Raw genomic sequence first — 26,643 nt, 5'->3', positions numbered from 1 at the left:
TCGGTTCTATTGAGGCATAATTGGACATTCGGCACTGGGAAGGTTTAAGGTGTGCCGCATGACGATGTGACGTACACACGTCATGAAATGATGACCACAGCACATCTAGTGACATCCATCATCGCACGTGGATGAAAAACAGGAATAGAAACAAATTTTTTCCTGTGATGAGAACTCAGGATTCACTCTCCTGACAAGTTTCATATATAACCCGCAGCAGCGTTCATTCTATTTACCATGTTGTACATTACATCCCTAGTACTTCTTTATCTTGTGACTGGAAGTTTGTACATTTCGACCACCTCCATCCAATTCCCCCTCCCTTCACCCCGCCTCTGGTAACCAGAAACCTCTTCTCTTTTTCTATGAATTTGTATTTGAAGTATAATTGACCTATAACACTAGGTTAGTTCCCATTATACAACGTAGTGATTTGATATTGCCATACATTTCGAAATGATCACCATAGTAAGTCTAGTTACCATCTGTCACCATTCAAAGGAATTATATAATCACTGACTATTCCCCACAGTGTACATTCCATCTCCATGACTTAGTTATTTGATGAGTGGAAGTTTGGCCCTCTTAATCTCCCTCATCTATTTCTCTCCTCCCCTCAACCCCTCCCCTCTGGCGACCACCTGTTTGTTCTCTGTATCTGTGACTCTGTTTCTGTTTAGTTATATTTGTTCATTTGTTTTGTTTTTTTAGATTCCACGTATAAGTGAAACCACACAGTATTTGTCTTTGGCTTATTTCACTTAGCAAAATACCCTCTAGGTCCATCCATTTTGTCATGAATGGCAAGATTTCATTCTTTTTTATGGCTGAGTAATACTCCATTGTGTATATACCACATCTTCTTTATCCACTCATCTATTGATGAGGGCTTAGGTTGCTTCCATAACTTGACTACTGTGATTAATGCTGCAATGAACACTGGGGATACATGTTACTTTTCTAATTACTGTTTTCCTTTTCTTTGGATAAATACCCAGGAGTGGAATCACTGGATCATGTGGTAGTTCTTTTTTTTTTTTTTTTTTTTGTCATTAAAAAAAAATTGGAGTATAATTGCTTTACAATGTTGTGTTAGTTTCTGCTGTAGAATGAAGTGAATCAGCTGTATGTATACATATATCCCCTCCCTCTTGAGCCCCCCTCCCACCCCGCATCCCCCCACCCAGGTCATCACAGAGCACTGAACTGAGTTCCCTGTGTTATACAGCAGCTTCCCACTAGCGATCTATTTTACACATGGTAGTGTATATATGTCAGGGCTACTCTCAATTCGTCCCATCTTCCCCTTCACATGGTAGTTCTATTTTTAGTATTTTGATGAATCTTTATACTGTTTTCATAATGGCTACCACAGTTAACATTCTCACAAATGGTGCATGAGGGTTCCCCTTTCTCCACACCCTCACCAGCACTTGTTATTTGTTGTCTTTTTGGTAATAGCCATTGTGACAGGTGTGAGGTGACATCTCATTGTGGTTTTGATTTACATTTCCCTGATGAGCGATGTTGAGTATCTTTTCATGTGCCTGTTGGCCATATGTATGTCTTGGGGAAAATATCTATTCAGGTTCTCTGCCCATTTTTTTTTTTTTTTTTTTTTGCGGTATGCGGGCCTCTCACTACTGTGGCCTCTCCCGTTGCGGAGCACAGGCTCTGGACACGCAGGCTCAGCGGCCATGGCTCACGGGCCCAGCCGCTCCGCGGCATGTGGGATCTTCCCGGACCGGGGCATGAACCCATGTCCCCTGTATCGGCAGGCGGACTCTCAACCACTGCGCCACCAGGGAAGCCCTGCTGACTACTTTTTACGTTATGTTTTTGAACTGTAAAATGAACTAGACCCTGAATTCTACCAGTCTGTTTCCTCAAAATTTGGCTACATCTCTCCAAACTAAAATTTCCTATTTTTCTCCCACCCTTCTGATTTGCAGTCATTAAGAACTAAAACTGCCCTTTTTCTAAAGCCGTGCAAACTAAAGATGGACAACTTTACATAAACTTCCAAGAAATCACCACAACAGCTCACGTATAGACAATCTTTGTGCCTCTTGCCACGTGGGCCACTCAGAAAGATCACTCGAGCCATTCCAGCCGCAAACCAGGAAAAGCTGTCAAGTTGCCACTGCCTGCCCTTAAACCACGTGAAGAACACTTCAGATATGATACGAAGAGCTCTTCTAGACTGGCTGCCCTCAGAACTCAGACAGTGTTTATAATTTGCTCCCATCATTCACCGTTATTTTCCCTACAAGCAAGACGGAAAGACAACTCTCAAAATATTTGCAAATGAATCAACGGACAAAGGATTAATCTCCAAAATACATAAACAGCTCATGCAGCTCAATATTAAAAAAACAACCCAATCCAAAAATGGGCAGAAGACCTAAACAGACATTTCTCCAAAGAAGACATACAGATGGCCAACAAACACATGAAAGAATGCTCAACATCATTAATCATTAGAGAAATGCAAATCAAAACTACAATGAGGTATCATCTCACACCAGTCAGAATGGCCATCATCAAAAAATCTAGAAACAATAAATGCTGGAGAGGGTGTGGAGAAAAGGGAACCCTCTTACACTGCTGGTGGGAATGTGAATTGGTACAGCCACTATGGAGAACAGTATGGAGGTTCCTTAAAAAACTAAAAATAGAGTTACCATATGACCCAGCAATCCCACTACTGGGCATATACCCTGAGAAAACCATAATTCAAAGAGGGTCATGTACCAAAATGTTCACTGCAGCTCTATTTACAATAGCCCGGAGATGGAAACAACCTAAGTGTCCATCATCAGATGAATGGATAAAGAAGATGTGGCACATATATACAATGGAATATTACTCAGCCATAAAAAGAAACGAAATTGAGCTATTTGTAATGAGGTGGATGGACCTAGAGTCTGTCATACAGAGTGAAGTAAGTCAGAAAGAGAAAGACAAATACCGTATGCTAACACATATATATGGAATTTAAGAAAAAAAAATGTCATGAAGAACCTAGGGGTGAAACAGGAATAAAGACACAGACTTACTAGAGAATGGACTTGAGGATATGGGGAGGGGGAAGGGTAGGCTTTGACAAAGTGAGAGAGTGACATGGACATATATACACTACCAAATGTAAGGTAGATAGCTAGTGGGAAGCAGCCGCATAGCACAGGGAGATCAGCTCGGTGCTTTGTGACTTCCTGGAGTGGTGGGATAGGGAGGGTGGGAGGGAGGGAGATGCAAGAGGGAAGAGATATGGGAACATATGTATATGTACAGCTGATTCACTTTGTTATAAAGCAGAAACTAACACACCATTGTAAAGCAATTATACTCCAATACAGATGTAAAAAAATAATAAAGAAAATAAATAAAAATAAAGTTACTTGAGAAACACCCAGTACCAGAAGAACGCTCTGAACCTACGTTGTCCCACTGAAAGCAAGAAGCAAGAGTCCCACGGGAAGGTATCCCCGCTCTGTGGGGAGGATTGGAGGGCACCCTTATCGCCAAAGATGGGGCGATTTTGAGTCTGAGAAAGGGGCATAAAAAAACTTTGTTACTTCTTCATTAATATGATACCCCAAGCAAAAATCCCTCTGTTATATCAAATCTTCTCAAATAACACGTTCTTTGCCTAAACAGGTATGTAGACAGCCATCTCTGGTCACTTCTTAGGTCCTATACCTGTGAGGCCTCCGTACCTACAAAAGTAAATTGGTTTCTTTTCCTTCTGTTAATCCACCTCACATCAACTAGATTAGACCAGCCAAAGGAACCTAAGAGGGCAGAGGAAGTCTTTTCCTCCCCTACAACATCCACAAAGAGAATCAAAGGGACACCCTAAAACAGAAAAACAAAACACCTGAAAGTGAAAAACTCACTGGATGGGCTTAACAGCCAACCAGATGCAGGAAAAACAGAACAATAGAAAACCTGAAGACAGGTGTACAGAAAATATCCAAACTGACACCCAGAGAAAGAAAAACAAAGCAACGCACCGACCTGGGAAGAGGGGACGCGCAGGTCAGAGTCCAATATCTGGCCTCCGTGTAACCGGAGTCCTAGAAGGAGAGGCGGAGAGATGGACAGAGCCGATCTCTGAAGAGAGAACGGCGGAGACGACAATTTTTCAGGATGAGCTTGGGCCATCGGCCCACAACCCAGAAAGTTCAGTGTGGCAGGTCCAAAGAAAAACTCACACAAGGAAGACCAATCTCAGACGTACGACAGCTGAACCGTGGAAAGTGATTTTTAGTAAGTGAAAATCTGAACATCTGCCAGAGGAAAGCCAGGCCGTACCTTTAGGCAGCCACACCCCAGCCATGTCTGCTCTTCCCACAAAACCAGGAGAAACGGAAAACCTCACGGACAATCACTTCCAAACGCTGTAGAAAGAAGACACCGGTCACCAAGACTTCTCTTCTAAGGAAGGGAAAATCCGCTCCAAACGCGAAGTTAAATGAATATGGCTCGACACAAAAACAGTTCGGCTGTCGCCTTACCAGCAGATCCCACTACAAGGCATGTTTAATGCACATCGCATTTAGAAATAAAACATTTGACAACAAGAGCCCCACGCAGAGGGGGTAACAGAAGTGAGGTGCGGAAACAGCTCCATTGGCATCAGCCAGTGTAGACTTCAAGGCAAAGAGTAGCGCGAGAGTTAAAGGCAGATGGAGATTTCACATCCATAAGGGATTTGGGGAACTCACTCAGAGTACCTTTCCTGACTACAGTGGCGTTAAGCAGAAACCAGTCGCTTCACGTGTTCGGACATTAAGAACAATTCCAACTCATAAAGCCTCACACCCCATCGCTCCCAGGAGAAAACAAAAAAGATTTGGGGCAGCACAATGATTAAAGTATTCCAAAACAAACCAGACCGAAACAGCCTCAAGGCCTGGCAGGAAAGGCAGCGAGGCCAAGCACACAGCAGCGAGGCGGAGAGGCTGAAGCCCGAGGATCTTATTTTCCATCTCAAAAGCCGGGAAAGTGACAGCAAATCCAACCCAGAACAAAGGGGCTGAAAAAAGACACAACGGAAGCTGGGATGGGGAGGGGCCGCTTCGTGGGAGGTTGGAGGTGCCTGTACCCAGGGGAGGGGCGGCTAGGGGGGTAGGCAAAGACCAGACACCCCATGGGCGGGCATGCTTTGGGGTTCGGATGGCTGACTGGCGCCCGCAGGATCCCGGAACCTTGCTCGAGGGGGTAGGGCCGAACCTCAGGACCGGCAAAAGCTGACCTGAGGCCGAGTCCGAGCCTGCTACACGGCGCCCACCGCCCGTGACCTGCCCAACCTTCTAGAACCTTCAACGCTCCCCGTGTCCTGCCCGGACCCTCTGGAACCTTCCCTGCCCCTGCCATCCCCGTGTCCTGCCCAGACCTTTTGGAACCTTCCTCGGGACCCTGTGTCCTGCGAAGACCTTCTGGAACCTTCCCAGCCTGCGTTCTGCTCAGACCTTCAGACCCTCCCTGTGGCCACCTTTCCTGCCCAGACTTAGGGGACATTTTCCGCCCACCCGGCTTGCTCGGCCTCAGCACAGGAGGAAGTCTGCAGAGGGGGCTGCCAGGCTGGGCGGTCTGGGAGGCACCAGGACTTCAGCGCAAGTACCGGAGCCTGCGGTGCCGGCGCCTCAGGGTGCAGCCACCTCTGCAGCTCCTTGGGGCAGGGGGTCGGCTTTGGGCTGACCTGTATGTCCAGCACCCTGCGGCAGAATGTGTAAGGACGGGGAAAGCTGGCACACGGCAGAGCCCCGACAGCCCCAAGGGCAGACCAGGAGAGGCCGGGAGGGGCCGCAGGGTGGAGGAACGGGCAGCAGGAGGCTGGCCAGCGTGGCCCGGGCTGCTGCGCCAGCACAGCAAGGGCAGGCTGCGTCTCCTCGGCCCAAGGACAGCTCTTACACCATCTGGGGCTGAGGCACGTCGTACATCTCACCTTGACGAGGGGCCTTGGCGGTTCTGACTCATTGCCCCAGCCGAATATTCCCCGAGGAAGTGTCAGGAGCAGGGAACGGATTGAAGTAGAATGACCAGTAACATCAGGTCGTCAGCCGCCCTGCTAACCCCACACATACCCTCCGTCCTGCCCCCAGAGCCTGCGCTGCGGTGGCCTCACTGCCTCACCCCCATGTCAGGGTCAGGGCGCTGGGGCCCCTCTGGCACACTGGGCGGGACGGGGGGCCTTCGGAGATGACAGAAGCTCCGGGCGTCAGTAGCCTGTTGAGGAAATGGGAACGGCGACAGCGCTCCCCACCTCACGGGAAGGCTGCCAGGCATGGGTGAGACGAGTCGGGGCCCCAAACCGTGGACCCCCTCTTAGGGGTGGCTCTGGCTGCGTGCTTGCTGGCCAGGGTCCCTGGGAGAGGGGGGAGTCCACAACCACACCCCTGTCATAGACTCTGCCCACGCCGGGAGCACGGGTTCCGGGGGGAAAGGAGGCTGCGGGACCCGAGCCTCCCGTGGGGGGAGGCGGGGACCTTTCACCCTCCTGCCTGCGGAGGGGCTTGCAGTCCACCCCCCCAGTGACCCCGTCTTCTAGGTGCTCTCTGCTCCTCAGTGGGACCAGCAAGCCCAGATAGACAGGGCCTCGGCCACATCAGTGCCCTGGCAGTCCCAGTGCCACCGCCAGTGGTGTCTTTGCATCCCCCTCTCTGCCCCCGCGAGACTGGGAGACTCCCTTGCTGGCTCCTGCCTCCACTCCCTGGACCCAGCACAGGGCCTGGGGAAGAGTGGACAAAACACATGCGGCCTCAAGAAACTAGAGCAAAGCCCTCGGCACTGCTCCCGCTCTGGTCCTTGTAGAAAAGGGATGAAAATACCCAAGGTCCCCTTTCATCCCTTGCTAAGATAAGGCACCTATCCATCTTGCCTCCGTCCCTCACTGGATGGGGAGGGAGGCCTCTTTCCCTCAGCCCCACCCCATCGGGTCCCTGCTCTCTACAGCCAGCCCCGAGCAGGCCTGCGTCACTGCCGGACTCGGCGCCCGTCCGTCTCTTTCCTCCCCCGCTGGAGGCCTCCAGCCCTGACCGCTGGTCTGGCCCAGGGACACTTTCTCCTCTGACGTGATCCAGTCGGCCGGTCCAGCGAGCCCGGGGAGATAAAAGGATGGGGCTGAAGGGGGCGGGGGCGCAGCAGGATGGCGCTGTGGGCAAAGGCCAGAGTGTGGATGGCAGGGCCCTGGCTGTCCCTGCACAGGGCATGCACACTGGGCACCAGAGCCACTCCGACCCCCAAGGCGGTGCTGCCCTTTGAAGCCGTGCCCCGGTGTCCCGGCCACAAGTGGATGCGGGTGCTTCAGATCTGGAAGGAGCAGGGCTCTGAGAACATACACCTGGACATGCATCAGACCTTCCAGGAGCTGGGGCCCATTTTCAGGTAAAGCTCTCCCTGCCCACCTCGGCGAGAGCACCCTAACTTTCTGTCCCTACTGGCAGCTGAGTCCCCGCTAGGCGCAGGGGCGCCTGGGGAGTGGGGGTGAGGGGCAGGGAGGGGAATCAGCGGGGCAGGTCTGTGCCTTTGCTGCTGCAGACTGGGGCCTTCTTGAGCACGGGGCTGTGCGTGGCTCGCGGCTGGGAGCACAGAACGCAGACTCCAGAGGAGGGGAGGCTTCAGTGAGGCGGTGGGAGGGACCACCCGCTCCGGGCCAGTGGCAGACTGGTTCTGCAGAGTGGGGCCCCGGGGAGGACACGGCGCCACGGCAGGGCTGGGAGCTTTGTCCCACAGGTATGACGTGGGAGGGAGACACATGGTGTTTGTGATGCTGCCCGAGGACGTGGAGCGGCTGCAGCAGGTGGAGAGCCCTCACCCCCGGCGGATGTTCCTGGAGCCCTGGCTGGCCTACCGACAGGATCGTGGCCTCACGTGCGGCGTGTTCTTGCTGTGCGGGCGAGTGGGGATGCACGTGGAGGGGGCGGGCAGCCTGGGTGCAGAGAGGAGGCCAGCCAGGGAAGACCCCGAAGCACGCCTGCCCGGGAACCATCCGGGTGGGTGGAGAGAGGGTGACCACTGGCTCCAGATGCAGATCGTGCCCATCCCCTGGGGGTCGTGTGTGCCCTGGGGCGGGGGAGGGGAGCCCGGCCCCATCATGCAGGGCCAGAGGAAGAAGGATGATGCCTGCCGTCGGGGAGCCCCGCACCTGCACAGGCCTCCGAGGCGCTTGCGTGTGGGTTGGACTTCTCCCCTCGTCCAGGTCAGGGCCCCCCTGGAGGCCCTGCAGGAAGTGCCCCGTCGGCACTGGGCTCTGCGTGGGTGTATTAGGAGAGACACGACTTGATTCCTGCCACATTGCAGCAGGAGGCTCTGCAGGGAGGAGGCGGTGGGGCTGGCACAGAGGCAGCATCGCAGGAGCCGGGAGATGAAGGTCTCCAGGGGCCTCGCCCACTCTGGGGTGTGACGAGAGCAAAGCTGGGCCAGGCCTGCCTGGGGGCTCAGCCCCCTTCCTCACAGCAAAAGCCTCAGCCCCAGAGAGGGCCCGGGGGGCAGATGGGTGTGCCAGGCGCGGGGCCTGCCAGTTTGCACGAACCCCCGCAGCAGGCTCAGGCAGAGGCCCCCGTCTCCCCTGGGCGAAGCGCACGAGGCTGCCCCGAGGAAGAGCTGCCGCCGAGGCCCAAACGCGGGCAGCCGGCCCCCTAGGAGCCAGCAGGCGGCCCCCGCCTCGCCCGCTTCCCTCTGGGGAAAGGAAGGTGGGGTACAGGGCCGCGGCCCCCTAGGAGCCAACAGGCGGCTCCCCGCCTCGCCCGCTTCCCTCTGGGGAAGGGAAGGTGGGGTGCAGGGCCGCAGCCAGCTGCTGACTCTGGACGCCCTGATGCCCCGCTCCCTGCTCGACAGAAACGGACCCCAGTGGCGTTTGGACCGACTGCGGCTGAACCCAGATGTGCTGTCGCTGCAGGCTGTGCAGAAGTACACGCCCTTGGTGGATCGGGTGGCCAGGGATTTCTCCCGGGCCCTGAAGGCGAGGGTGGTGCAGAATGCCCGAGGGAGTCTGACCCTGGACATCAGGCCCAGCATCTTCCACTACGCCATCGAAGGTGTGGGCTCGCCACCGGAGCGGGCTGGGGCGGGGTCAGGGAGGGCCGGGGGCACGTGGTTGTGAGGCCCTGCGCTGCCTCGGGCTCAGGAACCCCCTCCTCCCCGCAGCCAGCCACTTAGTCCTTTACGGAGAGCAGCTGGGCCTCTTTGCCCAGCACCCGAATCCTGACAGCCTGAACTTTATCCACGCTCTGGAGGCCATGTTCAAGTCCACCGTGCAGCTCATGTTCGTGCCCAGGAGCCTGTCTCGCTGGACGAGCGCCAGCGTGTGGAACGAGCACTTTGAGGCCTGGGACTACATCTTCCAGTACGGTGAGGGCGGGGGGTCGGGCAGTGCTGCGGCCAGGGACCCCAGGGCCCCCTCCACGCACCACAGTCTGGGGAGAACGGAGGCCACAGGAGGGACCTGTGGCTTCTTCATGGTCCCCAAGAGAGCTGGCAGTGAGGCTGGACTGGGCTGTTCCGAGAATGGGGGTAGGACACGGAGACCTGGGGGTATTGAGGGCTGAAGGGTAGGAGGATGACAAAAAAAGTGCTTCCCAGCACCAGACCCAGGGCCTCTGTCTCTGTGTGTCCCACAGCCAACAGAGCCATCCGGAGAATATATCAGGAGCTGGCCCTCGGCCACCCGTGGCACTACAGCGGCATCGTGGCAGAGCTGCTGATGCGTGCGGACATGACCCTGGACACCATCAAGGCCAACTCTATCGACCTCACTGCTGGGAGTGTGGACACGGTCAGGCCAGCGCCCAGCCCTTCCCATGGAACAGGGAGCCCTCCTGCCTCCAGGCTGCCCCCTCCCATGGCAAACGTCTCCTCCAAGCCCCTCCCCAGTCTACGGCTCCAGCTTCCCAACTGAGAAGGGGGAGCACGGGAGCCAGGCCTCAAAGGCAGGAGTCTGTGGTTACTCTCGTGGGAAGCCACGCTCCAGGCAGAGTGCAGAGTGGACGAGGCCCAGGGACATGCAGCAGCAGAGACCCCGGGGACCATCTAGGTCCTGGGGCGGGCGGGTGGGGCGGAAGGACCGAGGCGCGGCTGGAGGCCCATACAGGGACCTTTCCCAGGGACAGAGTACCTTTGGCTCTCGCTCAAGATCCTTTGGCAGTGACAGACTGATGGGAGGGACAGCAAGGGGCTCCAGTGTGTGGGCGGGACAGCAGGTGGCTGGCAACACGGCGCAGTGGGCAGGGTGGGCCCCGGGGTGTGAGCGCAGCCGAAGCTGCCTGTCTCTGGACCGAACCTGCATCTGCCAGCACCTCTGAACGCCTGCTAGGCACCCAGGATCCCGAGCAGAGGCACAGACCCCTGGGGCAGACACTCCCTGAGCAGGGGCTGTGATGCAGCCACAAGGTGAGAGAGCCCAGGGCAGGGCCTGTGCCTCAGGAGGTAGCCCTGGGAAGGCTTCCTGGAGAAGGAGGCCTTTGCGCTGGGTGTGGACAGGCCAAGAAGAGGAGGCTGGGAGGGCAGCAGGCCAGGGCCTGCAAGAGCGGACAGCAAGGAAGGCTGTGAGGCTGAGCGGGGGGAACAGGGTACGTGGGCAGAGGAGGGCAGACAGGGTCAGGGCCCCTGTCAGGAGGGGCTTTGGGCACCAGGCCTGTATCCAAGGCTAGAGGGAGCCAGTGTAGGGAGTGTCTCGCTCAGACTCCTGCTCCCTCTCGGGCCACAGCGCAGAGCGCAGACTAAAGCTGATGGAGCAACAGGGAGCCGTATCTGCATATCAGGAGATGCTGGGGCGCACTGCCTTGGGGACGGCATTTAGGAGATATTCAGCGTCCCAGATCTCAGGCTGGGCTGGTGGACACCTCTCCCTGCACATGGAGATGATCCAGGAGGAGGAAGCAGTTGGGGCCCGGGGTGGCTGGTTCATGTCAGGACCCCATGTTCAGACCTGCCTGTGGCTGGCCAGGGAGGTGACCCACGGGGAGCGGACGGCCCGGGGCTCCGGAACCCTCCCCGCTGAATAGATGGCAAGAGTGGGCACCTCCTGGGCCCAGAGGAGGGCGCGAGCCAGGCTCTGAAGCGGCTGCAGGAGGCCCGGGTCTTCTCTGAGGTTGGGGACACCCTCCCCGAGGGATTCAGGGGAAGCAGACAGGTGGCTTCAGGATCTTGACGGTCAGCTCTCTGGGCTTTGTCATCTCCGGGCACGCAGGTCCCCTGCCCCAGGGGACGGCGGCCATCTTTCTGGGAGGGGCGCCCTGGGGGTGGAGGGGCGCAGCCTGTGCCCGGGTCTGAGCCCTGGCCCCGTGGCTCCTGCAGACGGCCTTCCCCTTGTTGATGACTCTCTTTGAACTGGCTCGGAACCCAGAAGTGCAGCAGGCCCTGCGCCAGGAGAGCCTGGTGGCCGAGGCCAGGGTCTCAGAAAATCCCCAGAGGGTGACCACGGAGCTGCCCCTGCTGCGGGCGGCCCTCAAGGAGACCTTGAGGTAGGCGCGCTAGACCTGGGCTCCCCCCCGCAGCCCTGGCCCCGCCGTCGGGACAGCCCGCTCGCCGCGGCTTGCAGGCAGATCCTGGGGCTGCTGGTCAGCAGCTTGGCCCAAGGCTACATCCCCCTGCGCCTCCTCTTCCTCTCCCTAAAGGGATGGGGGTGCCTCTTCCTCTGGGGTCCCACCTCAGTGTTCCGGGACCGTCGTCGGTCGTGTCCTCATTGGCCCGGGGCTGCTCAGGCCGGGGCAGCTTAGGCTGACTCAGGAGAGGCAAGGAAGCAGCTCCTCGGGATTCGGGCTTCCCAGGGCCAGGAGCGAGCTGTGAGGGCTCTGGGGGAGCTGCCCTCGGGCCGTGGGCGCTGGGCTAGGGAGGCTGCAGAAGGGAAGCGAGGGCCCTGTCGCAGCTGAGGACCCTGTTGGCCGCCCCTGTGCACAGGCTGTACCCCGTGGGTGTCTTCTTGGAGCGACAGGTGAGCTCAGACTTGGTGCTGCAGAACTACCACATCCCGGCCGGGGTGAGTGAGGCCACAGGGCTCCCCTGCCAGACACCCCGCCCTCTGACCTTCACCCGCAGGGCATCTGACCCTGCCCCTCCCCACCTGTCTGCAGACATTGGTGAAGGTGCTCCTGTACTCCCTGGGTCGAAACCCCGCCATGTTCAGCAGGCCCGAGCGCTATGAGCCCCAGCGCTGGCTGGACAGCCGAGCCTCTGGTACCAGGTTCCCACACCTGGCCTTTGGCTTTGGCGTGCGCCAGTGCCTGGGGCGGCGCCTGGCAGAGGTGGAGATGCTGCTTCTGCTGCACCACGTGAGTGGGCCTGGGTGGGGCCGGGGCGGGCAGCCTCGTGGGGAACCTCAGGCTTCTGCTCCTGGGGCACCTACCCTCAGGGCCCTGGAAGGCAGCGGAGGCCGGCCAGGCAGAACCCGCGCCTCTGTCCTAGGTGCTGAAAAACTTCCTGGTGGAGACGCTGGTGCAAGAGGACGTAAAGATGATCTACCGCTTCGTGTTGATGCCCTCTACCCTCCCCCTCCTCACCTTCCGGGCCATCAGCTAGTCACGTCGCCACTCGGTCGGGCTAGTCACACCACAAGCTCCCTCTGCCTGACCCCAGGCCACCCCTCTTTTCTCCCATGGGCCCTGCTTCCTGAGCCACACCACAGTCCAGGCAGCGCGTTGCACAAATGGAACAGCCCAGCCCTCCGAGGGTCAGGGCTTGCCAGCCTGTGCAGCAAGGCCCGAGCAGAGCTGGGGATGAAACTTGGTCGCAGGTCCTGGCCATGTGCCTGGTCCCACCAGGGCCCTGTCCTGCAAGGAGCACCGTCTGAGGGCCTTGGAGCCCCTGTTGCCCCAGCTCCAGGCTCCCTGTGTGTCCATCCAAGCAAAGGGGCCTCAGACGCCGCCCTTTGCTGCCCCGTCCAGTCTCTATGCCCTCTGTGCTAAACTCTGCCCCCACGCAAGAGATGACAACGTGGGCGTCCCCTGTCCTGCTCGGTACCATTTCCAATGCCGTCCCTTTTGTCTGCAGTGCTCTGGCGTGGACTTGCCCTTCAAGCTGGGTCGCTAGCTGTCCATCTACCTGCTCCACTCAGTCCGCAGGGGCTCCTCCTGGCAGTGCCAGCCCTCTGGGATTGTGGCTGAAGTGCCCAGCCGAGGGCCTGCATAGGCAGGTCAGCAGTCATGTTTACTAGAAGGGTAGCTACCAAAGAGCCAACTTGGACATCTGGGTCAATGGTATGCATCGGACAGCAGGAGGGATGTTGACCGCCTCCGGCAGGAGTTCGGGGGCCACAGAGAAGCCTCTAGAGGAGGGCGTGGGGCCATCTCGTGCTCCCTTTAGTGGAGCCGGTCTGGAGGGCCCCACTGCCCTCGTGCAGTGCCCCATGCCCCAGAGCAGAGCAGCCACCCTAACCTCATGGGTGGAAGAGGCTTTGAACAACTGAGAGCCAGCCGGGGTCCCCTAGTTGGCAGGAGCGTGTCTGTCCCATGCCACCTGGGGTCAGGTGACACCCCCAGGAAGAAAGGGGGCCCAGAGGCAAGAGGGGGTGCTGGGGCCTCTCCACTCTCCCTCCCTCCCCACTCCCACCTCGTCTGGTGAGAAGCAGGTCCTCAGTCCCGGCGAGGCAGTAGGGCAGGAGGAGTTGTGTTTCTGGCTGCGCCGGCCCTGCTGGCACTGAGCCACCCCGATGGCATCTGTTCGGTGCCAAGATCCCTGGAGGAGAACAAGGGCTTGCACACCCTCGCCACTCCACTCCACCCACGGCGGAAGAGGCCTGCTGCCACCAGTGGGTCTTCGCTGTGGAGGGGGACTTGGAGAATCATGGAGAAGAGAGGACGTTCCAGACTCTGTGGTCGCACAGGCACAAGCTGGAGCCCTGGCTTTCCCACGTGGGCCCAGCCCTCAATCCCTCCGAGGCGCAAGCTTTTCCTCTGGGAATTCTGTATAATTACCATTGCAGCGGGCCTCAAGGGCCCACAGGGAGACCGGTGCTCGGAAAGTACCCGGCTTTCTGGCTCGACCGGCACTGAATAAACGCGGATTTCTCTTCCCACTGCTCAGGAGTTGTCTCCTTGTTTTTGGCCCTGCTCTGTGGTGAGTGGACGGTGTGTGACGGCAGGAATGGAATGAAAACCTCGTTACCCTGGGGTCAAGGTGTGTCATTCTGCGAAGCTTGGCACGTGTGTTTGCTTGAGCTTCACGGCAGCCCTGAGAGGCACCCACTGTGCTCGTCCCCATTTTGCAGGCGAGGAAACTGAGTTCATTCACCTGCTAGAGTCTCACAGCGCATCCTTGGCAGGGGTACCACTGAAGCCAGGATGCCAATCCCATCTCTAAGGCCCTCAGCGCAGCTCCTTCCCGTTGAAGGGCCTTGGCTTGGGAGTGATCGTGCACATCCTGGAGACAATCTCCAGTTTAAAGCATCTCTGGATGCTTTCAAGATCGTCTCTTGGTTTTCCGTGTTTCTCCGTTTTCCCGTATCAAGCCTACGTAGGAGTCTCTTTTTCCTCATCCTGCTTGGAATTTCCCATGCCTTTCCAGTGTGAGTGTCCATCTGGCTCTTTCTAAAAGTCTTCCAGGTTATCTCAACAGTCTACTGTGTAATCGCCATAATTCTTATGCCTCTTCACATCTTTCAAGGTAGAAATAGTATTGCCTTTAAGAAGCCCGATGCCAAGACCTGGAACATCTTCCATGTTCCGTGTGCCGCTGGGGCCTGGTTTGAGGCTGTGTCCTCCAGGTGCCCAAGGGTTATCACTTTCCCAGGGCCACTCTTTGTATTAATTACACAGCCTGGGGTTTCCTCTGAGGCACGAGTAACATAAATCCTAACCCACCGTGGGGGCCTGTTCTCAGTTCTCAGCGGGAGCGCATATCGCCCTCCATCCCAGCCTCAGGAAGCTAGGCCTCTTCCTCGCCTCCCCACGGTGTTAGGCGGCAGGTTTCCAGGCTGCATCTTCAGCGTTGTTGTAGTGTTTTCAAATCTTGCCTTTCCGTGGGGTTCTGATTGCAATTTCTAATCTTACTCGTGTCCTAGGCCTCTCGTCCTTTCCCCCCACTAACTGGGGCCACCGGATCACTAGACTTGCTGCCTTGTGCCCAGACCTCCCCTGGTGGCTGCTGTGTACTGGCTTCTGTGCTTCCTCCTCCCTGACCCAGGTCCCTCCTTGTTTCAGGATCCTGAAGAGGTCCTGTCCTTTCTGCCAGCCCAGAAATGCACTTTTGACATGTTTTTGGTTCTGTAGAGCTACCGGAGTGGGAGGATTTTCAGAGCATCAGCTCCGTCCCTTTGCTCGAACCTGAAGACCTTCAGTGGCACATTTAAATAGGCAGTCGGTGGCTGCCCCGGGGGGAGGACTGGGCATCCCCATAATTGTCAATCAAATCTCTGCAAAATGGTTTTCAGCTTTCTTGTGGAAAGAGTTGCCTGCCTTGCAGGAGAGGTCCTAGAATTACTGGTTGGTGGTTGTATGCGCTTGGTAGAATGTGGGACAGTGGTAGGATTGCTAGCCAAAGTTTAAAATGGCTGTACCCGCTTTCATTCACCACCCTCTACGTGTCAGGCACTGTGCTATATGGTAGCGACAAAGACAAGTCCTTGACCTCAGTGGGATTATATCCTATGAGTCTAAACTACAGAAATGGATACTTATTTCAATAATTTTCATAATGTCAAAAATGGACGCAATGTAATTTTCTTTCAGCAAAAGGATTGCTAACTTTCGATGTGTCTGTTCATTAGAAGCCTAACCATCAGTGAAATGAAAACGTGAGGTCCGTGTGCGAGCATTTGTATAGGATGATAGTCACCATGTGTTAACTAAAAAGGCAAGTCCCAGAGTTACACTAGGATGTGGACGGGCTCACACATTCTCGCAGATACACCCACAGCCCCAGACAGACACACAACCATAGTATAAACCTGTATTCTACTGTATTTTAAGCAGCACATTAACAGTGAGGAGAAGTATCAGAAAGCCTCTGGAAATCAAAGGCAAGCGTCCAATAGATGTGTCGTGACAACACCATTAGATGTCAGAAAGCATCAGAACAATATACTCGCGGTGTGTAGGGAAATGGCCATCCACAGCGGATTTAAATCAGCTCAACGTCCATTCAAGAATACTGGTTAAATGAAACATTTTAAAGAAAAGGCGAGTGACAAAAGCAGTTCGCTAGTCACAGACCTTCACCGAAAGAGCTACCCAGAATTTGCTTCAACAGAAGGAACGTGGACCCTAGAGAGAAGATGTGGGATTTAAAGTGGGAGTGCGAGCACAGAAGCTGATACAACGCATGGCTACATTCGATTAATCACTGATTGTGGAGAGGCCCAAGGGCACAGATCCTGTGAGTGCGGGTGGAGGAGCCCCGCAGGACTCAGCACTGAGGTACTTAGAGCATTTCCGGAGACGCTTCCCTGCTGTGATGTGTGCTCTTCCTCAGCTTTCGGAACCAGCCCCTCCGAACCCCCAGCATGTGCCGAGGCCCTTTATCTCCAGCTCCGGACGCTCCCGGACAGGGCCAGGTGCCCTCAGCCTCGGGCTTCCCTGCTGGGAAGACTCAGGAGCCCCAGTCGCCTTTTTAGCGACAGCTGTGTGAGCTGGGAAAGCGGTGGGACTCCTTCTTCTGCAGGTTGCTCCCAAATCTGCAACGACACTAAAGGGATAACGACAGCACAGTCACACTAGTGCGGCTTTAACGTATCAACCACTGGCAATCTGGAGCACTTATGCGTTACCTCATCCACATTTTGTATCCGTCCCATCCAGATGCGGCTGTGAGTGAGGGGCTGTCACCATCCTATCTTGTCCGTCAGAAAATGGGAGCCCATAGAACAAGGGTCTTTGTCCCAGGATTCAGGGCTAATCCGCGGGTCGGTGGGGATTGGAACCCTCATCCCTGTGACTGCAGGGCCTGAGCTCCACCTGGGCTCGCCCAAAACGCCAGGCAGGGGAGAGGACTCCTGCCTGGGGAGGCAGGGTCAGAGGTCAGGGAGCAAGAGGAGAAACAGTCCTGGGGAAGCTGACCCCAGAGAGACAGCCTGAAGGACTCCAGGTCCCAGCTGGGACGACTCTGCAATTCGCTGGGGAAGAGGCCGAGTGTCCAGCGTTCCGTCAGTGCCTCAGTAGCTGAAATAAGAAGCATCCAGGCCCCCCAGGTCCCCAGCAAAGGGGCTGCTGCCAACAGGACTAACACCCCTCCCCAAAGGCTGCCACCAGCTAGCACCCACCGAGCTGATTCTAAAATTCACGTGGAATGCAAGGAACCTATGTAGCCAATGTAATCTTAAAAAAGAAGGACAAGGTAGGAGGACTCAAGCTTCCCGATTGCTAACCTTACTGCAAAGCCACAATCATCAAGACAGGGTGGTGCTGGCACAAGGGCAGACAGACCAATGGAGGAGAACTGAGTGTTCAAAAATGAAGTGGCACATCTACGGTCACTGGATTTTTTACAAAGGTACCAAGACTCTCCGCCGGGGAGCATATATTTTCAAGGAATGATGTTGGGACAACTTTATAGCCACGTGGGAGAACATGAAATTGGACCTTTACCTCACTCAGACCTTACACAAAAACCAGCTCAAATGCACCAGAGACCTAATCACATGAGCTAACACTGTAAAAACCTTTGACGAAAATATAAAGGTAATTCTTCATGATCCTGGTTTTGGCAAAATATTCTTAAATATGACAGCAAGGGCATGAGCGCCAAAAGAAAAGCTAGATAATTTGGGCTTCATCAAAGTTAAAAATGTTTGGTCTTCAAAGGACACTTCCAAGAGAGTGAAAAGACAAGCCACAGAATGGGAGAAAGTATTTGCAAATCATATGTCTGATAAGATACTTGTTTTCTGAATGTATAAAGAACACTCAAAACTCTGTCATAAGAAGACAATCCATGGGACTTCCCTGGTGGTCCAGTGGTTAAGACTCTGTGCTTCCACAGCAGGGGGCGAGGGTTCGATCCCTGGTCAGGGAGCTAAGATCCCACATGCTGCTCGGTGGGGTAAAAAAAAAAAAAAAAAGACAACCCAATTTAAAGTTGGGCAAGTCATTTGAATGGACATTTCTCCAAGGAAGATGCACTCACAAATGACCAACACACACATGAAAAGGCGCTCAACCTCATGAGCCATCAGGGAAACACAAATCAAACCACAGAGGGGGGCTACTGCATACCCACTGGGATGGCTAGAATAAAAAAATCAGAAAATAACAAGTGCCGGTGAGGGTGTGGAGAAACCAGAACCCTCATGCACTGCTGGTGGGGCTGTGAAATGGTGCAGCCACTGTGGGAATAGCCTGATAATTGTTCCAATGGTTAGAGAGTGATCGTAGGACCCAACAACTCCACTACTAGGCATACACCCAAGAGAAGTAAAAACCTATGTCCACATAAAAGATGTTCACATGTATGGTAGCAGCATTACCCATAATGGCCAAAGGTGGAAACAAGCCAAATGTCTTTCAGCTGCTAAATGGATAAACAAAATGAGGCATAGCCACACAGTGGAATATTATTTAGCCAGGAAGAGGAAGCACTGCAACACACCACAGCGTGGGTGAACCGTGAAAGCTCTAAGGCAAGCTGAAGAAGCCAATCACAATCGACGCCGGGTTATATGATTCCATTCACAGAAAATGTCCAGAACAGGGAAGTCTATAGGGACAGAAAGTACATTTATGGTTGCCTAGTGACGGGGGGTTGAGCCTGGGTAGTGTAAAGGGATAATCACGAGTAGGTATGGGATTTCTTTTCAAAGTGAGGTAAATATTCTAAAATGGACTATGGTGATGGTTGACATAGCTATGAATATACTAACAATTATTGAATTCTATACATGAGTGAATGGCATGGTGTGTGAATTACATCTCAGTAAAGCTATCTAAACAAACAAACAAACAAGGTAACAACACATGTTACAACAGGGATGAAGCTTCAAATATTATGCCCAGTGAAAGAGGCCAGACACAACAGGCCACACATTGTGCGACGCCTTTTGTGTGAAATATCAAGAGTGATGGGTGATTTCACGTGTCAGCTTAGCTAAGCGATGGCATTCAGTTCACTGGCCAAACACCAATCTCAATGTTGCTCTGAAGGTATTTTTAAATGCGATTAGCTTTTTCATCAGGAGACTTTGGGTACAGCCGATTATCCCCCATAACGCGGGCGGGCCTCATCCAATCCATGGAAGGCCTTAAGAGCAAAGACCCAGATTCCCCAAGTAGAAGAAATTCTCCTTGAGAGACTGCCTCTGTGCATGGCTGTATGTTCTTCACTCTCATAGTTGCATACCTGCCATTGATGAATATAAACCACAGTTTACTGTTGATGGACATTAGGGCCGTTTCTGGTTGCAACTACCCCAGGTGGTGCTGCAGTGAATATTCCAGTCCTTGTCTTGAGGTGGGGCATTGTGAGTGTTTCAGGAGCTCCGTACCCAGAAGTGGTAATGCCGGGTCTTTGACGTGCTTAAGTACAGCTTTGGCAGGGCTGTTGAAGAGATTTCCACAGAGTGTACCTATTTATACTCCACAGGGTCCCGCACACTTCAAAATCTCGCCAACACATGGTGTGGTCGTCTTTGAACGTTTAGTCATTCCCGTTGGGGTCATCGTATTGTGTTTTCACGTTGGATTTCCACCAAGAGGAATCGTGTTCAATAACTTTTCTTATACTTATTACCCATACACATTTCCTATCTGGTAAACTGGCTTTATGTCTTTTGCTCAAATTTCTATTGGATGATCTGCTATTTTAGTTACTGATTGGTAGGAAGAAGCTCATTCTATATTCGGAATACGAGTCGTTTAGCAGATACGTGTTTGAAGTGCTTTCTCCTCATCTATGGAGCGCATTTTCACTGTCTTATCAGTACCTTCTCAGGGGCAGACGTTGTGAATTTTTACATAATGCCAGTTATCATTTTTTTCTTATGTGACCAGCAGAATTTTGTTCAGTTTTGAAAATTCTTAATTTTCCAAAGGACATAAAGATAGCCATCTACATTTTCCGCTGTAAAAACTTCATTTTTGAGTATTTATGGAGATCCACAAACGTCCTGAACCTGCTTCTTTTGCGTGGTGTGAATACTGTGTACGTTATCTTGTGTATCCACCACTCGTCAAGGCAATCAAGATTCTATCCCCACTCCAGGGCAGGGTCAGCTTCGTCAGAAAGCCCATAACTGGATATATGTGCTTTCTGACTTTGCTTTTCTCCTCTGTTGGTCTATTTTTCAATCCTGAGCGCAATCCCACACTGTCTTCATAAATGAGACGATATAAATGCCCTTGGTAGTTGACAGTGCAAGTCCTCCAGCGTTTTTCTTCTCCCACTAGCTTGCCTTGGCTATTCCTAGCCCTTTCCATTTCCATAAACACTTGAACATTTGGAATCAACTTCACGCGCACACACACACACACACACCACCTGCTGAGACTCTGACTGCAATTTCATTGAATTTGTAGATTAATCTTTACTCTATTGGGACTCACCATCAATAAGCTTGGTGTATCCTTCTATTGCTTTAAGACTTTAACTTCAATAGAATCTCTGGTTCATAGGGTTTTTGAAAAATATTAAGGACATTTCGGCCTCCCTCTCTCATTGTGTTATGGTTAATAGTGTTTTCCAAGTTTTTGTCGTCATCAGAAATCTCACATTTATCACAGGGAGCCTACTCATAACAGCCCCTTATTTTCTTTATAAGGTCTATGAGGGCTGATTGATGCCTCCCTTTCGATTTCTGATATTGGCAATGAGAATTTTATTTTTCTTCTTTGTGATCTCCTTCTGTGTTACCAATGCCCTGAATCCTTCCAAAATACCAGCCTTGGTTTTGTGGATTTACCTCGTGTTCATTCTGCCATCCTCTTTATACTTCCTTCCTCATTTCTCTGAGTGGATCATCTCTTCTTTTTCTAACATCTTGAATGGAAGCTGAGGAAACTTTCACCCTGTTCTCTCTTCTGCTAGATGCCTGTGATGTGATATATTTTGCACTAAGCACTTTTTCAGCTGCTTTCCCCGCACTCTCAACTTGTCATAACTTCATAATCGTTTAGACCTTACTATTTCCCAATTTCTGTTGGGGCTTGTCTTCTGTGTAATTGGTTTAGAAGTGCCCTGAATAATTAGTAAGCAGTTGGGGATTTCCTGGCTCTCTTTTGACTAATCATTTCTAGCCTAATTTCACTGAAGTACAGAAGGAACTCTAAGTAACGTCAATCATTTGAGATTTGTTGATGTTGGGTTACGTCATGGCATGAACTCAAGCTTGTAGAGTCACATGCGACCCTGTAAAAAGCTGTATGTGGTCATCTCTGGGTCTGTTGTTATGTATACTGATTTTTCCTAGTTTGTTAATGAGGCTGCTCAGAACTTCTATAGCACAGGTTGGCAAACAGGAGTGTGTGGGACAAACCCTGTCCACCAACCGTGTCTGTAATTAAAGCTTGGTTGGAACACAGGGACGATCATATGTTTACTTAGCCTGTATGGCTGCTTCCACCCGCACAAAGACAATGTTTTGTAGTAGTGACAGAGGCTAGAAGGTCTACAAAGCTGAAAACATTTGCTGTCTGCTCCTTTCAGGAAAAGATTATTGATCCAGGTCTATCGCTGTGATGTTTTTTTCTCCTTGCTCCAGCATCTAGAAGCTATGGAGAGGGACGTGTTGATGATAACTAAATATAGGATAATGGAGTTGTCTACAGTACCTAAATTCCACCAAGGTATCTTCTGTACGTATTTTGAGTCCGTGTTAGGGGTGCGTATGGATTTTGATTGTAATGTCTTTCTGCTATTTTGTCCCTTCGCCTCTACACAACGTGGCTCTTCACATAAGTAACGCTCTTGTCTTAATATTTACTCAGCCCGTGTGTGTGTATAAGAGGGTCCTTTGGGGGGCAATCAAATTGTATACCATTTTCTATATTTCATTTTCAATCTTTTCATGTCCTTGTTTTAAAGCATGTCTCTAATAAAGAGCATTTTTTTGTTTACCCCAAAAGTCTTGAGTTCCTAATTGTAGCCATTTAAATAATAATGTAATTAATGATATGTTTGTTTAAACATTTCATTTCCATTGAACGTTTACTTTGAGATAATTGTGTATTCAAATGCACTTGCAGGAAATACAGAAAGATCCTGCGAGTGCTTTACTCAGTTACTTGTTAATATCTCGCAAAATATAGTACAGTATTACGACTAATAGGGTAGTTCCATTCACAATAGTGAGGAAGAAGATTGGTTTCATCACTGCAATTTCCCTTACATGGACTCACGAACCTCTTTTCCACCCATATCTGGAGACAGTGGCCCCTAATGCTAATTTCATGTCCATTTATAAAAGTTTGTCACCTGTATAACGGCATATAAAAGAAACAGTGTGTATGTAACCTTGGGAGATTGTCTTTTTTCACTGAGCATAAGTCCCTGAATATTCATTTAAGTCAGCGCATGTGTCACATTTTTCTCTCTTTCCTGCTGAGTATCTCCCAGGTGAGAAAGTTACATGGCTTGTTTACCCACTGCAGGACATCTGGGGTGTTTCTTGTCGTGGGATATTACAAATAAAGCTGTCATATACAGCCATGCATGTTTTCTATGGACACGTTTCAGTTTGTCTGGGGAAAACAGAGAAGTAAATTTGGGGATCTTCTGGTAGTTGCTTGTTTAGCGTTTAAAGCAACTACCACCCTGTCCTGCTCGTTGGCTGCACCATTCTTCTGGGTCACCAGCAATGTGTGAACGATCTGGTTTCTTTGCATCCTGCCCAGCATTTGGTGTGGTCCCTCTGGAGACCTCCACGCCACACCCGTCCTGCCCAGAACTTCTGGAACCATCTCCCCCGTCCGTGTCCTCCGAGACCTTCGGGCACCAGCCCGCCGCCAGGCGCTCTGAGGGAACCGCCTCTGGGGACGCGCTTCCGCCCCGAGGCCAGGCCAAACCTTCTAGAGGCCGCGCAAAGCCTGACGGGAGACGCCCTTCAGTACTTCCGGGGTGAGGTCTGCGCTCTGAGCCTGACCAGCCTCTCCTCACTCACCTGCGGCGGCTGCGCTCTCTACGGCCTGTGGGAGCCCGTCTTGAGGTCGTGTCCCTGAAGGTTCCATAAGGTCTGGGCAGGACGCAGGGATGTGGGGGAAGGTTCCAGAAGGTCCGGGCAGAACGCGCGCTGGGAGGGGGGAGGGGAAGGTTCCAGAAGGTCCGGTCAGGACACGGGCCGGGAGCTGGGAGGGGAAGGTTCCAGAAGGTCCGGGCAGAACGCGGGCTGGGAGTGGGGAGGGGAAGGTTTCAGAAAGTCTGGGGAGAATGTGGGCTGGGAGGGGGGGGGAGGGGAAGTTTCCAGAAGGTCCGGGCAGGACACAGGGATGGGGCAGATTCCAGAAGATCTGGGTAGGAGATGGGGGGGGAGGGGGATGGATGGGGGGAGGGGGATGGATGGGGGGCAGGGGGGATGACGGATGGGGGGGCGGGAAGGTGCCAAAAGGTCTGGGCAGGACGCAGGGTGGTGGGGGCAGTGCTGCAGGCTTGGACTGGGTCTTAGGTCAGTGTCTGAAGATCCTAGGGTTTGGCCCTGCCCTCCTGGAGCAGGGGTCGCAGATCCACTACCACCACCCATCCGTTCTGACCACACGGCATCCCTCCCCTGGGGTCCCATGGCCTCTCCTACCCACCTAGCAGCCCTTCCTGTGGGTGTTCCTTTCACCACCCCCTGTGCCATATAATATATGATGATATATGGCATATATTATCACCTTTCTGGGTACGGATGGCCCACTGAACCCACACAGCATCTTCACCACTGAAATCCCTGTCCCACCCGGACCCCACCTAGCATCCCCTCCCCTGAGTCCCAAGGCTCCCGGACTCATATACCCGTGCCTTGTAGATTCCAGGTTTATTTAAATTAAGCCCCTAGGAGGATCAGGTATTTCCTGCTAAAAGCAATTCACAGATGTGACACCCTGTTATCTTTCTGTTAGCCGACACCCTCAGTGGAGGACCAGCACAGAGATTTGACCAGGTCATCATTTTCCTTCCCAAACTAGTGGCCCCAACAGAGAGGAAAAATGAGTTTACAGGCTGCTGCTGAACTTTGCCTTCTACAACTTTTTGTAACCTCTGGAGCTAAAATTGTGGGTGGGGGGTGCTCAAAATAATCCAGGGTCCAGAGTAATCCCCAGGATCTTTTTTCCAGAGATCTCTTCAGGTGATTTCTTTCCAGGTGGCAGTGAATAAGGTTACTTATCACACATTTCCTTGAGGGAAGTCATGCACGTGGTATTATCAGTGTCGCTACTTGCTGATTCTCAGACTGAAACCCACCACACTGGATTTTCACATATGCTGGCAAATTCAAACTCCTCTGTGGCAAAACCATAAATGTATGATGAGTTTCATTTCCAAAGAATACACCTTTTGCCTGAATTGGGAGAAGAGGACCTTAGCTAAGTTGTCCTCGATACATCAGTTCTCCCATCGGCCGTTTTTCTTCTCGCACAGTCTTTGCCGTATCAGGGACAACGGGAGTGGTGCGAAAGGCCACCTATTTTAATTCTCATTCATTTAATGATATTCTTATTCCTTTTTCTATCCCCATAGCTTGTAAGACTGTGATTAGCAATCCTAAAACATTCTAAATACCACCCCCAGCCCATTTAACTCTGCAAAGCCTTAGATTCCTACACTCAGGGTTATGCAACCAAATTCTGGACCTTCAGTCTTTAGCTGAGGAGGCGAATTCAGCCTCTTGTTGAAATATTTTCTGCTCTGTGTCATGATTCTCATAATGGATTGAATCTGGGCTAAATCACGTACAGCCCATTTTTTTTTATTAAAAATAATTTTTTTTGCCCACGCCACTCATCTCACGAGATCTTAGTTCCCCGACCAGGGGTCGAACTGGGCCCGTGGCTGTGAATGCATGGAGTCCTAACCACTGGACTGCCAAGGAATTTTCTGTAGAGCACATTTTTAATCCCTGGCACTTTATATGAATTATTTGAAACAGTAAAGTTGAAAGAATTTACAGCATATACAAGGATACCCACCACCTAAAGTCCACCCTTAACATTTGACTAGTTTTTCCACATATCCGTCCATCTCTCCGACCATGCTTTAGTTCATCTTATCTTTTGATTCATTTCCAGAGGAGCTACAGGCATCAGCGTTCTTTCCCTACAAACTGTAGCAGTTTTGCCCTGCATGATTCATGCTTTATGTGTCTTATCTAAAAATTCTTTGACTAACCCAAGATTGAAAAAATTGTTCCTGTTTCCTTCTAGAAGTCTTCTAGCTTTGTATTTAGATAAGTTTTATAGCTTATAGTTATACCTGTGATCCATTTCCAATGGATTTTTGTATATGATGTGAGGTAAGGGGAAAGTCACGTTTATGTTTTTGCTTTTCTTTTTTACAAGTTCTTTTCATTTGGGGGCATATCTTTTGCATTTGGTTGCTCAAAGGTCCCAGCACCATTTGTCACAGAGGTGGCCCTTTCTTCATTGCATTATCTTGCTTGGCACTTTTGTCTAAAATCGATCAATCACACATGGGTAGGTCTGTTTCTTGACTCTTTAGTCCGTTCTGTTGATCGTATGTCTAAGCTTTCTGCAGCTGCAGCCTCACACTGTCTTGGTTACTGTAGCTTTTTTCTAACTACCATTCAAAATCCAGAACCATAAAAGAAAAGATGGTGATAAAGCTCCTCTCCTGACCAAACTCCAGCCAGGCTCCTCTGGGCCTTTTATCAACTAAGCCTCAAGCTTGGCCTGTAAGGACTAGAGCAAACACTAAGGTCGCTTCTAACAGCTGAAGGCCGCATCCCTAGGGTGACTCAAATCCCCCCACCCCTGCCTTAAAGTACCCGCCTGAAGAACTGTGTTCCGGCGGCCACCTGAAGATGGGCCCCTTCTCCCAGCCTCCGTGGGAGGGCGGGAGCTTGCCAGTTAGCAAACCCAAGTGGGTTTCACAGGGACCAACCGTGCCTTCCTGCTTCTGTAATTTTCACCTCCCTGACTCCACTGAGCCCCTCTCGCCACCTCCGTACTCCCTCACTCTCCCTTTGAGATGCCCAGTTACCCCTGTGCAAATCCAAGTGGAGTTCCCTTCACACAGACTCTTTTCCCCACTGAGATAGAATGTTCCTGATCAAAATCCATCCTTACCACTTTAACTAGTGTCTGACTTTGTTTATCTTTGACCATGAAAAGCAAGCACTTCTGCTTGGCAAAAATACCAAGACCTGTATCAGATAGGAAAAAAGTTTTTTTGACTTTTTATGGCAGACAGTGGACTACTGTCACAGTGCATTTAGACAACAGACTTGAATAGAGAGCACAGAAAAAGGAATACACATATCTACCTGAATGCAAAAACTTGCTCAACGTCACTCATAATTAAAGAAATGCAAATTCATGCTACGGGATACTATTTTTATCTACTGGATTGGTGAAAACCCAAAGGGTGGATAAGAATGCATTCTTTTTTACGATACTGTGGGAACGGGCACTCACACTTCTCAGAGATGGGAGGAGAAAACTGATGTAGCTGCTGGGCAAGTGCATCTAGATTGCAAATACATTGAACCTGAGACTGTCAGTCGAATTTCTGGGAAACCGTCCTTCCGGTGTACCTGCACTCGTAAGAAATAACATTACGGAC

The 26,643-nt window shown here is 52.2% G+C and overlaps 1 protein-coding gene across 1 annotated transcript; it reads left to right on the top strand.

Moving 5' to 3' along the window:
• Window positions 1-3,390: 3,390 nt before the first annotated feature.
• Window positions 3,391-12,928, top strand: LOC101286768 (cytochrome P450 11B1, mitochondrial). Its single transcript, XM_004265284.3, has 9 exons — window positions 3,391-7,392; window positions 7,741-7,896; window positions 8,845-9,044; window positions 9,154-9,357; window positions 9,627-9,781; window positions 11,302-11,468; window positions 11,905-11,983; window positions 12,078-12,275; window positions 12,409-12,928. Exons 1-9 carry the CDS (start codon window positions 7,154-7,156, stop codon window positions 12,520-12,522), a joined length of 1,512 nt encoding a protein of 503 aa, XP_004265332.1. The 5' UTR covers window positions 3,391-7,153; the 3' UTR covers window positions 12,523-12,928.
• The last annotated feature ends 13,715 nt before the right edge of the window (window positions 12,929-26,643 follow it).

Source organism: Orcinus orca, chromosome 17 (assembly GCF_937001465.1).
Source record: "Orcinus orca chromosome 17, mOrcOrc1.1, whole genome shotgun sequence".
In the NCBI taxonomy this organism is placed as follows: domain Eukaryota; kingdom Metazoa; phylum Chordata; class Mammalia; order Artiodactyla; family Delphinidae; genus Orcinus; species Orcinus orca.
The sequence above is the reverse complement of the archived record's forward strand: the minus strand, read 5'-3'. Positions and strand labels throughout refer to the sequence as shown.

Excerpts from the sequence above, each read along its gene's own strand:
- LOC101286768 (XM_004265284.3), top strand. The coding sequence starts at position 7,154 with ATGGCGCTGTGGGCAAAGGCCAGAGTGTGGATGGCAGGGCCCTGGCTG. Across the intron at positions 9,045-9,153 it reads CTTCCACTACGCCATCGAAG|CCAGCCACTTAGTCCTTTAC; the intron begins GTGTGGGCTCGC and ends TCCTCCCCGCAG. Across the intron at positions 9,358-9,626 it reads GGACTACATCTTCCAGTACG|CCAACAGAGCCATCCGGAGA; the intron begins GTGAGGGCGGGG and ends TGTGTCCCACAG.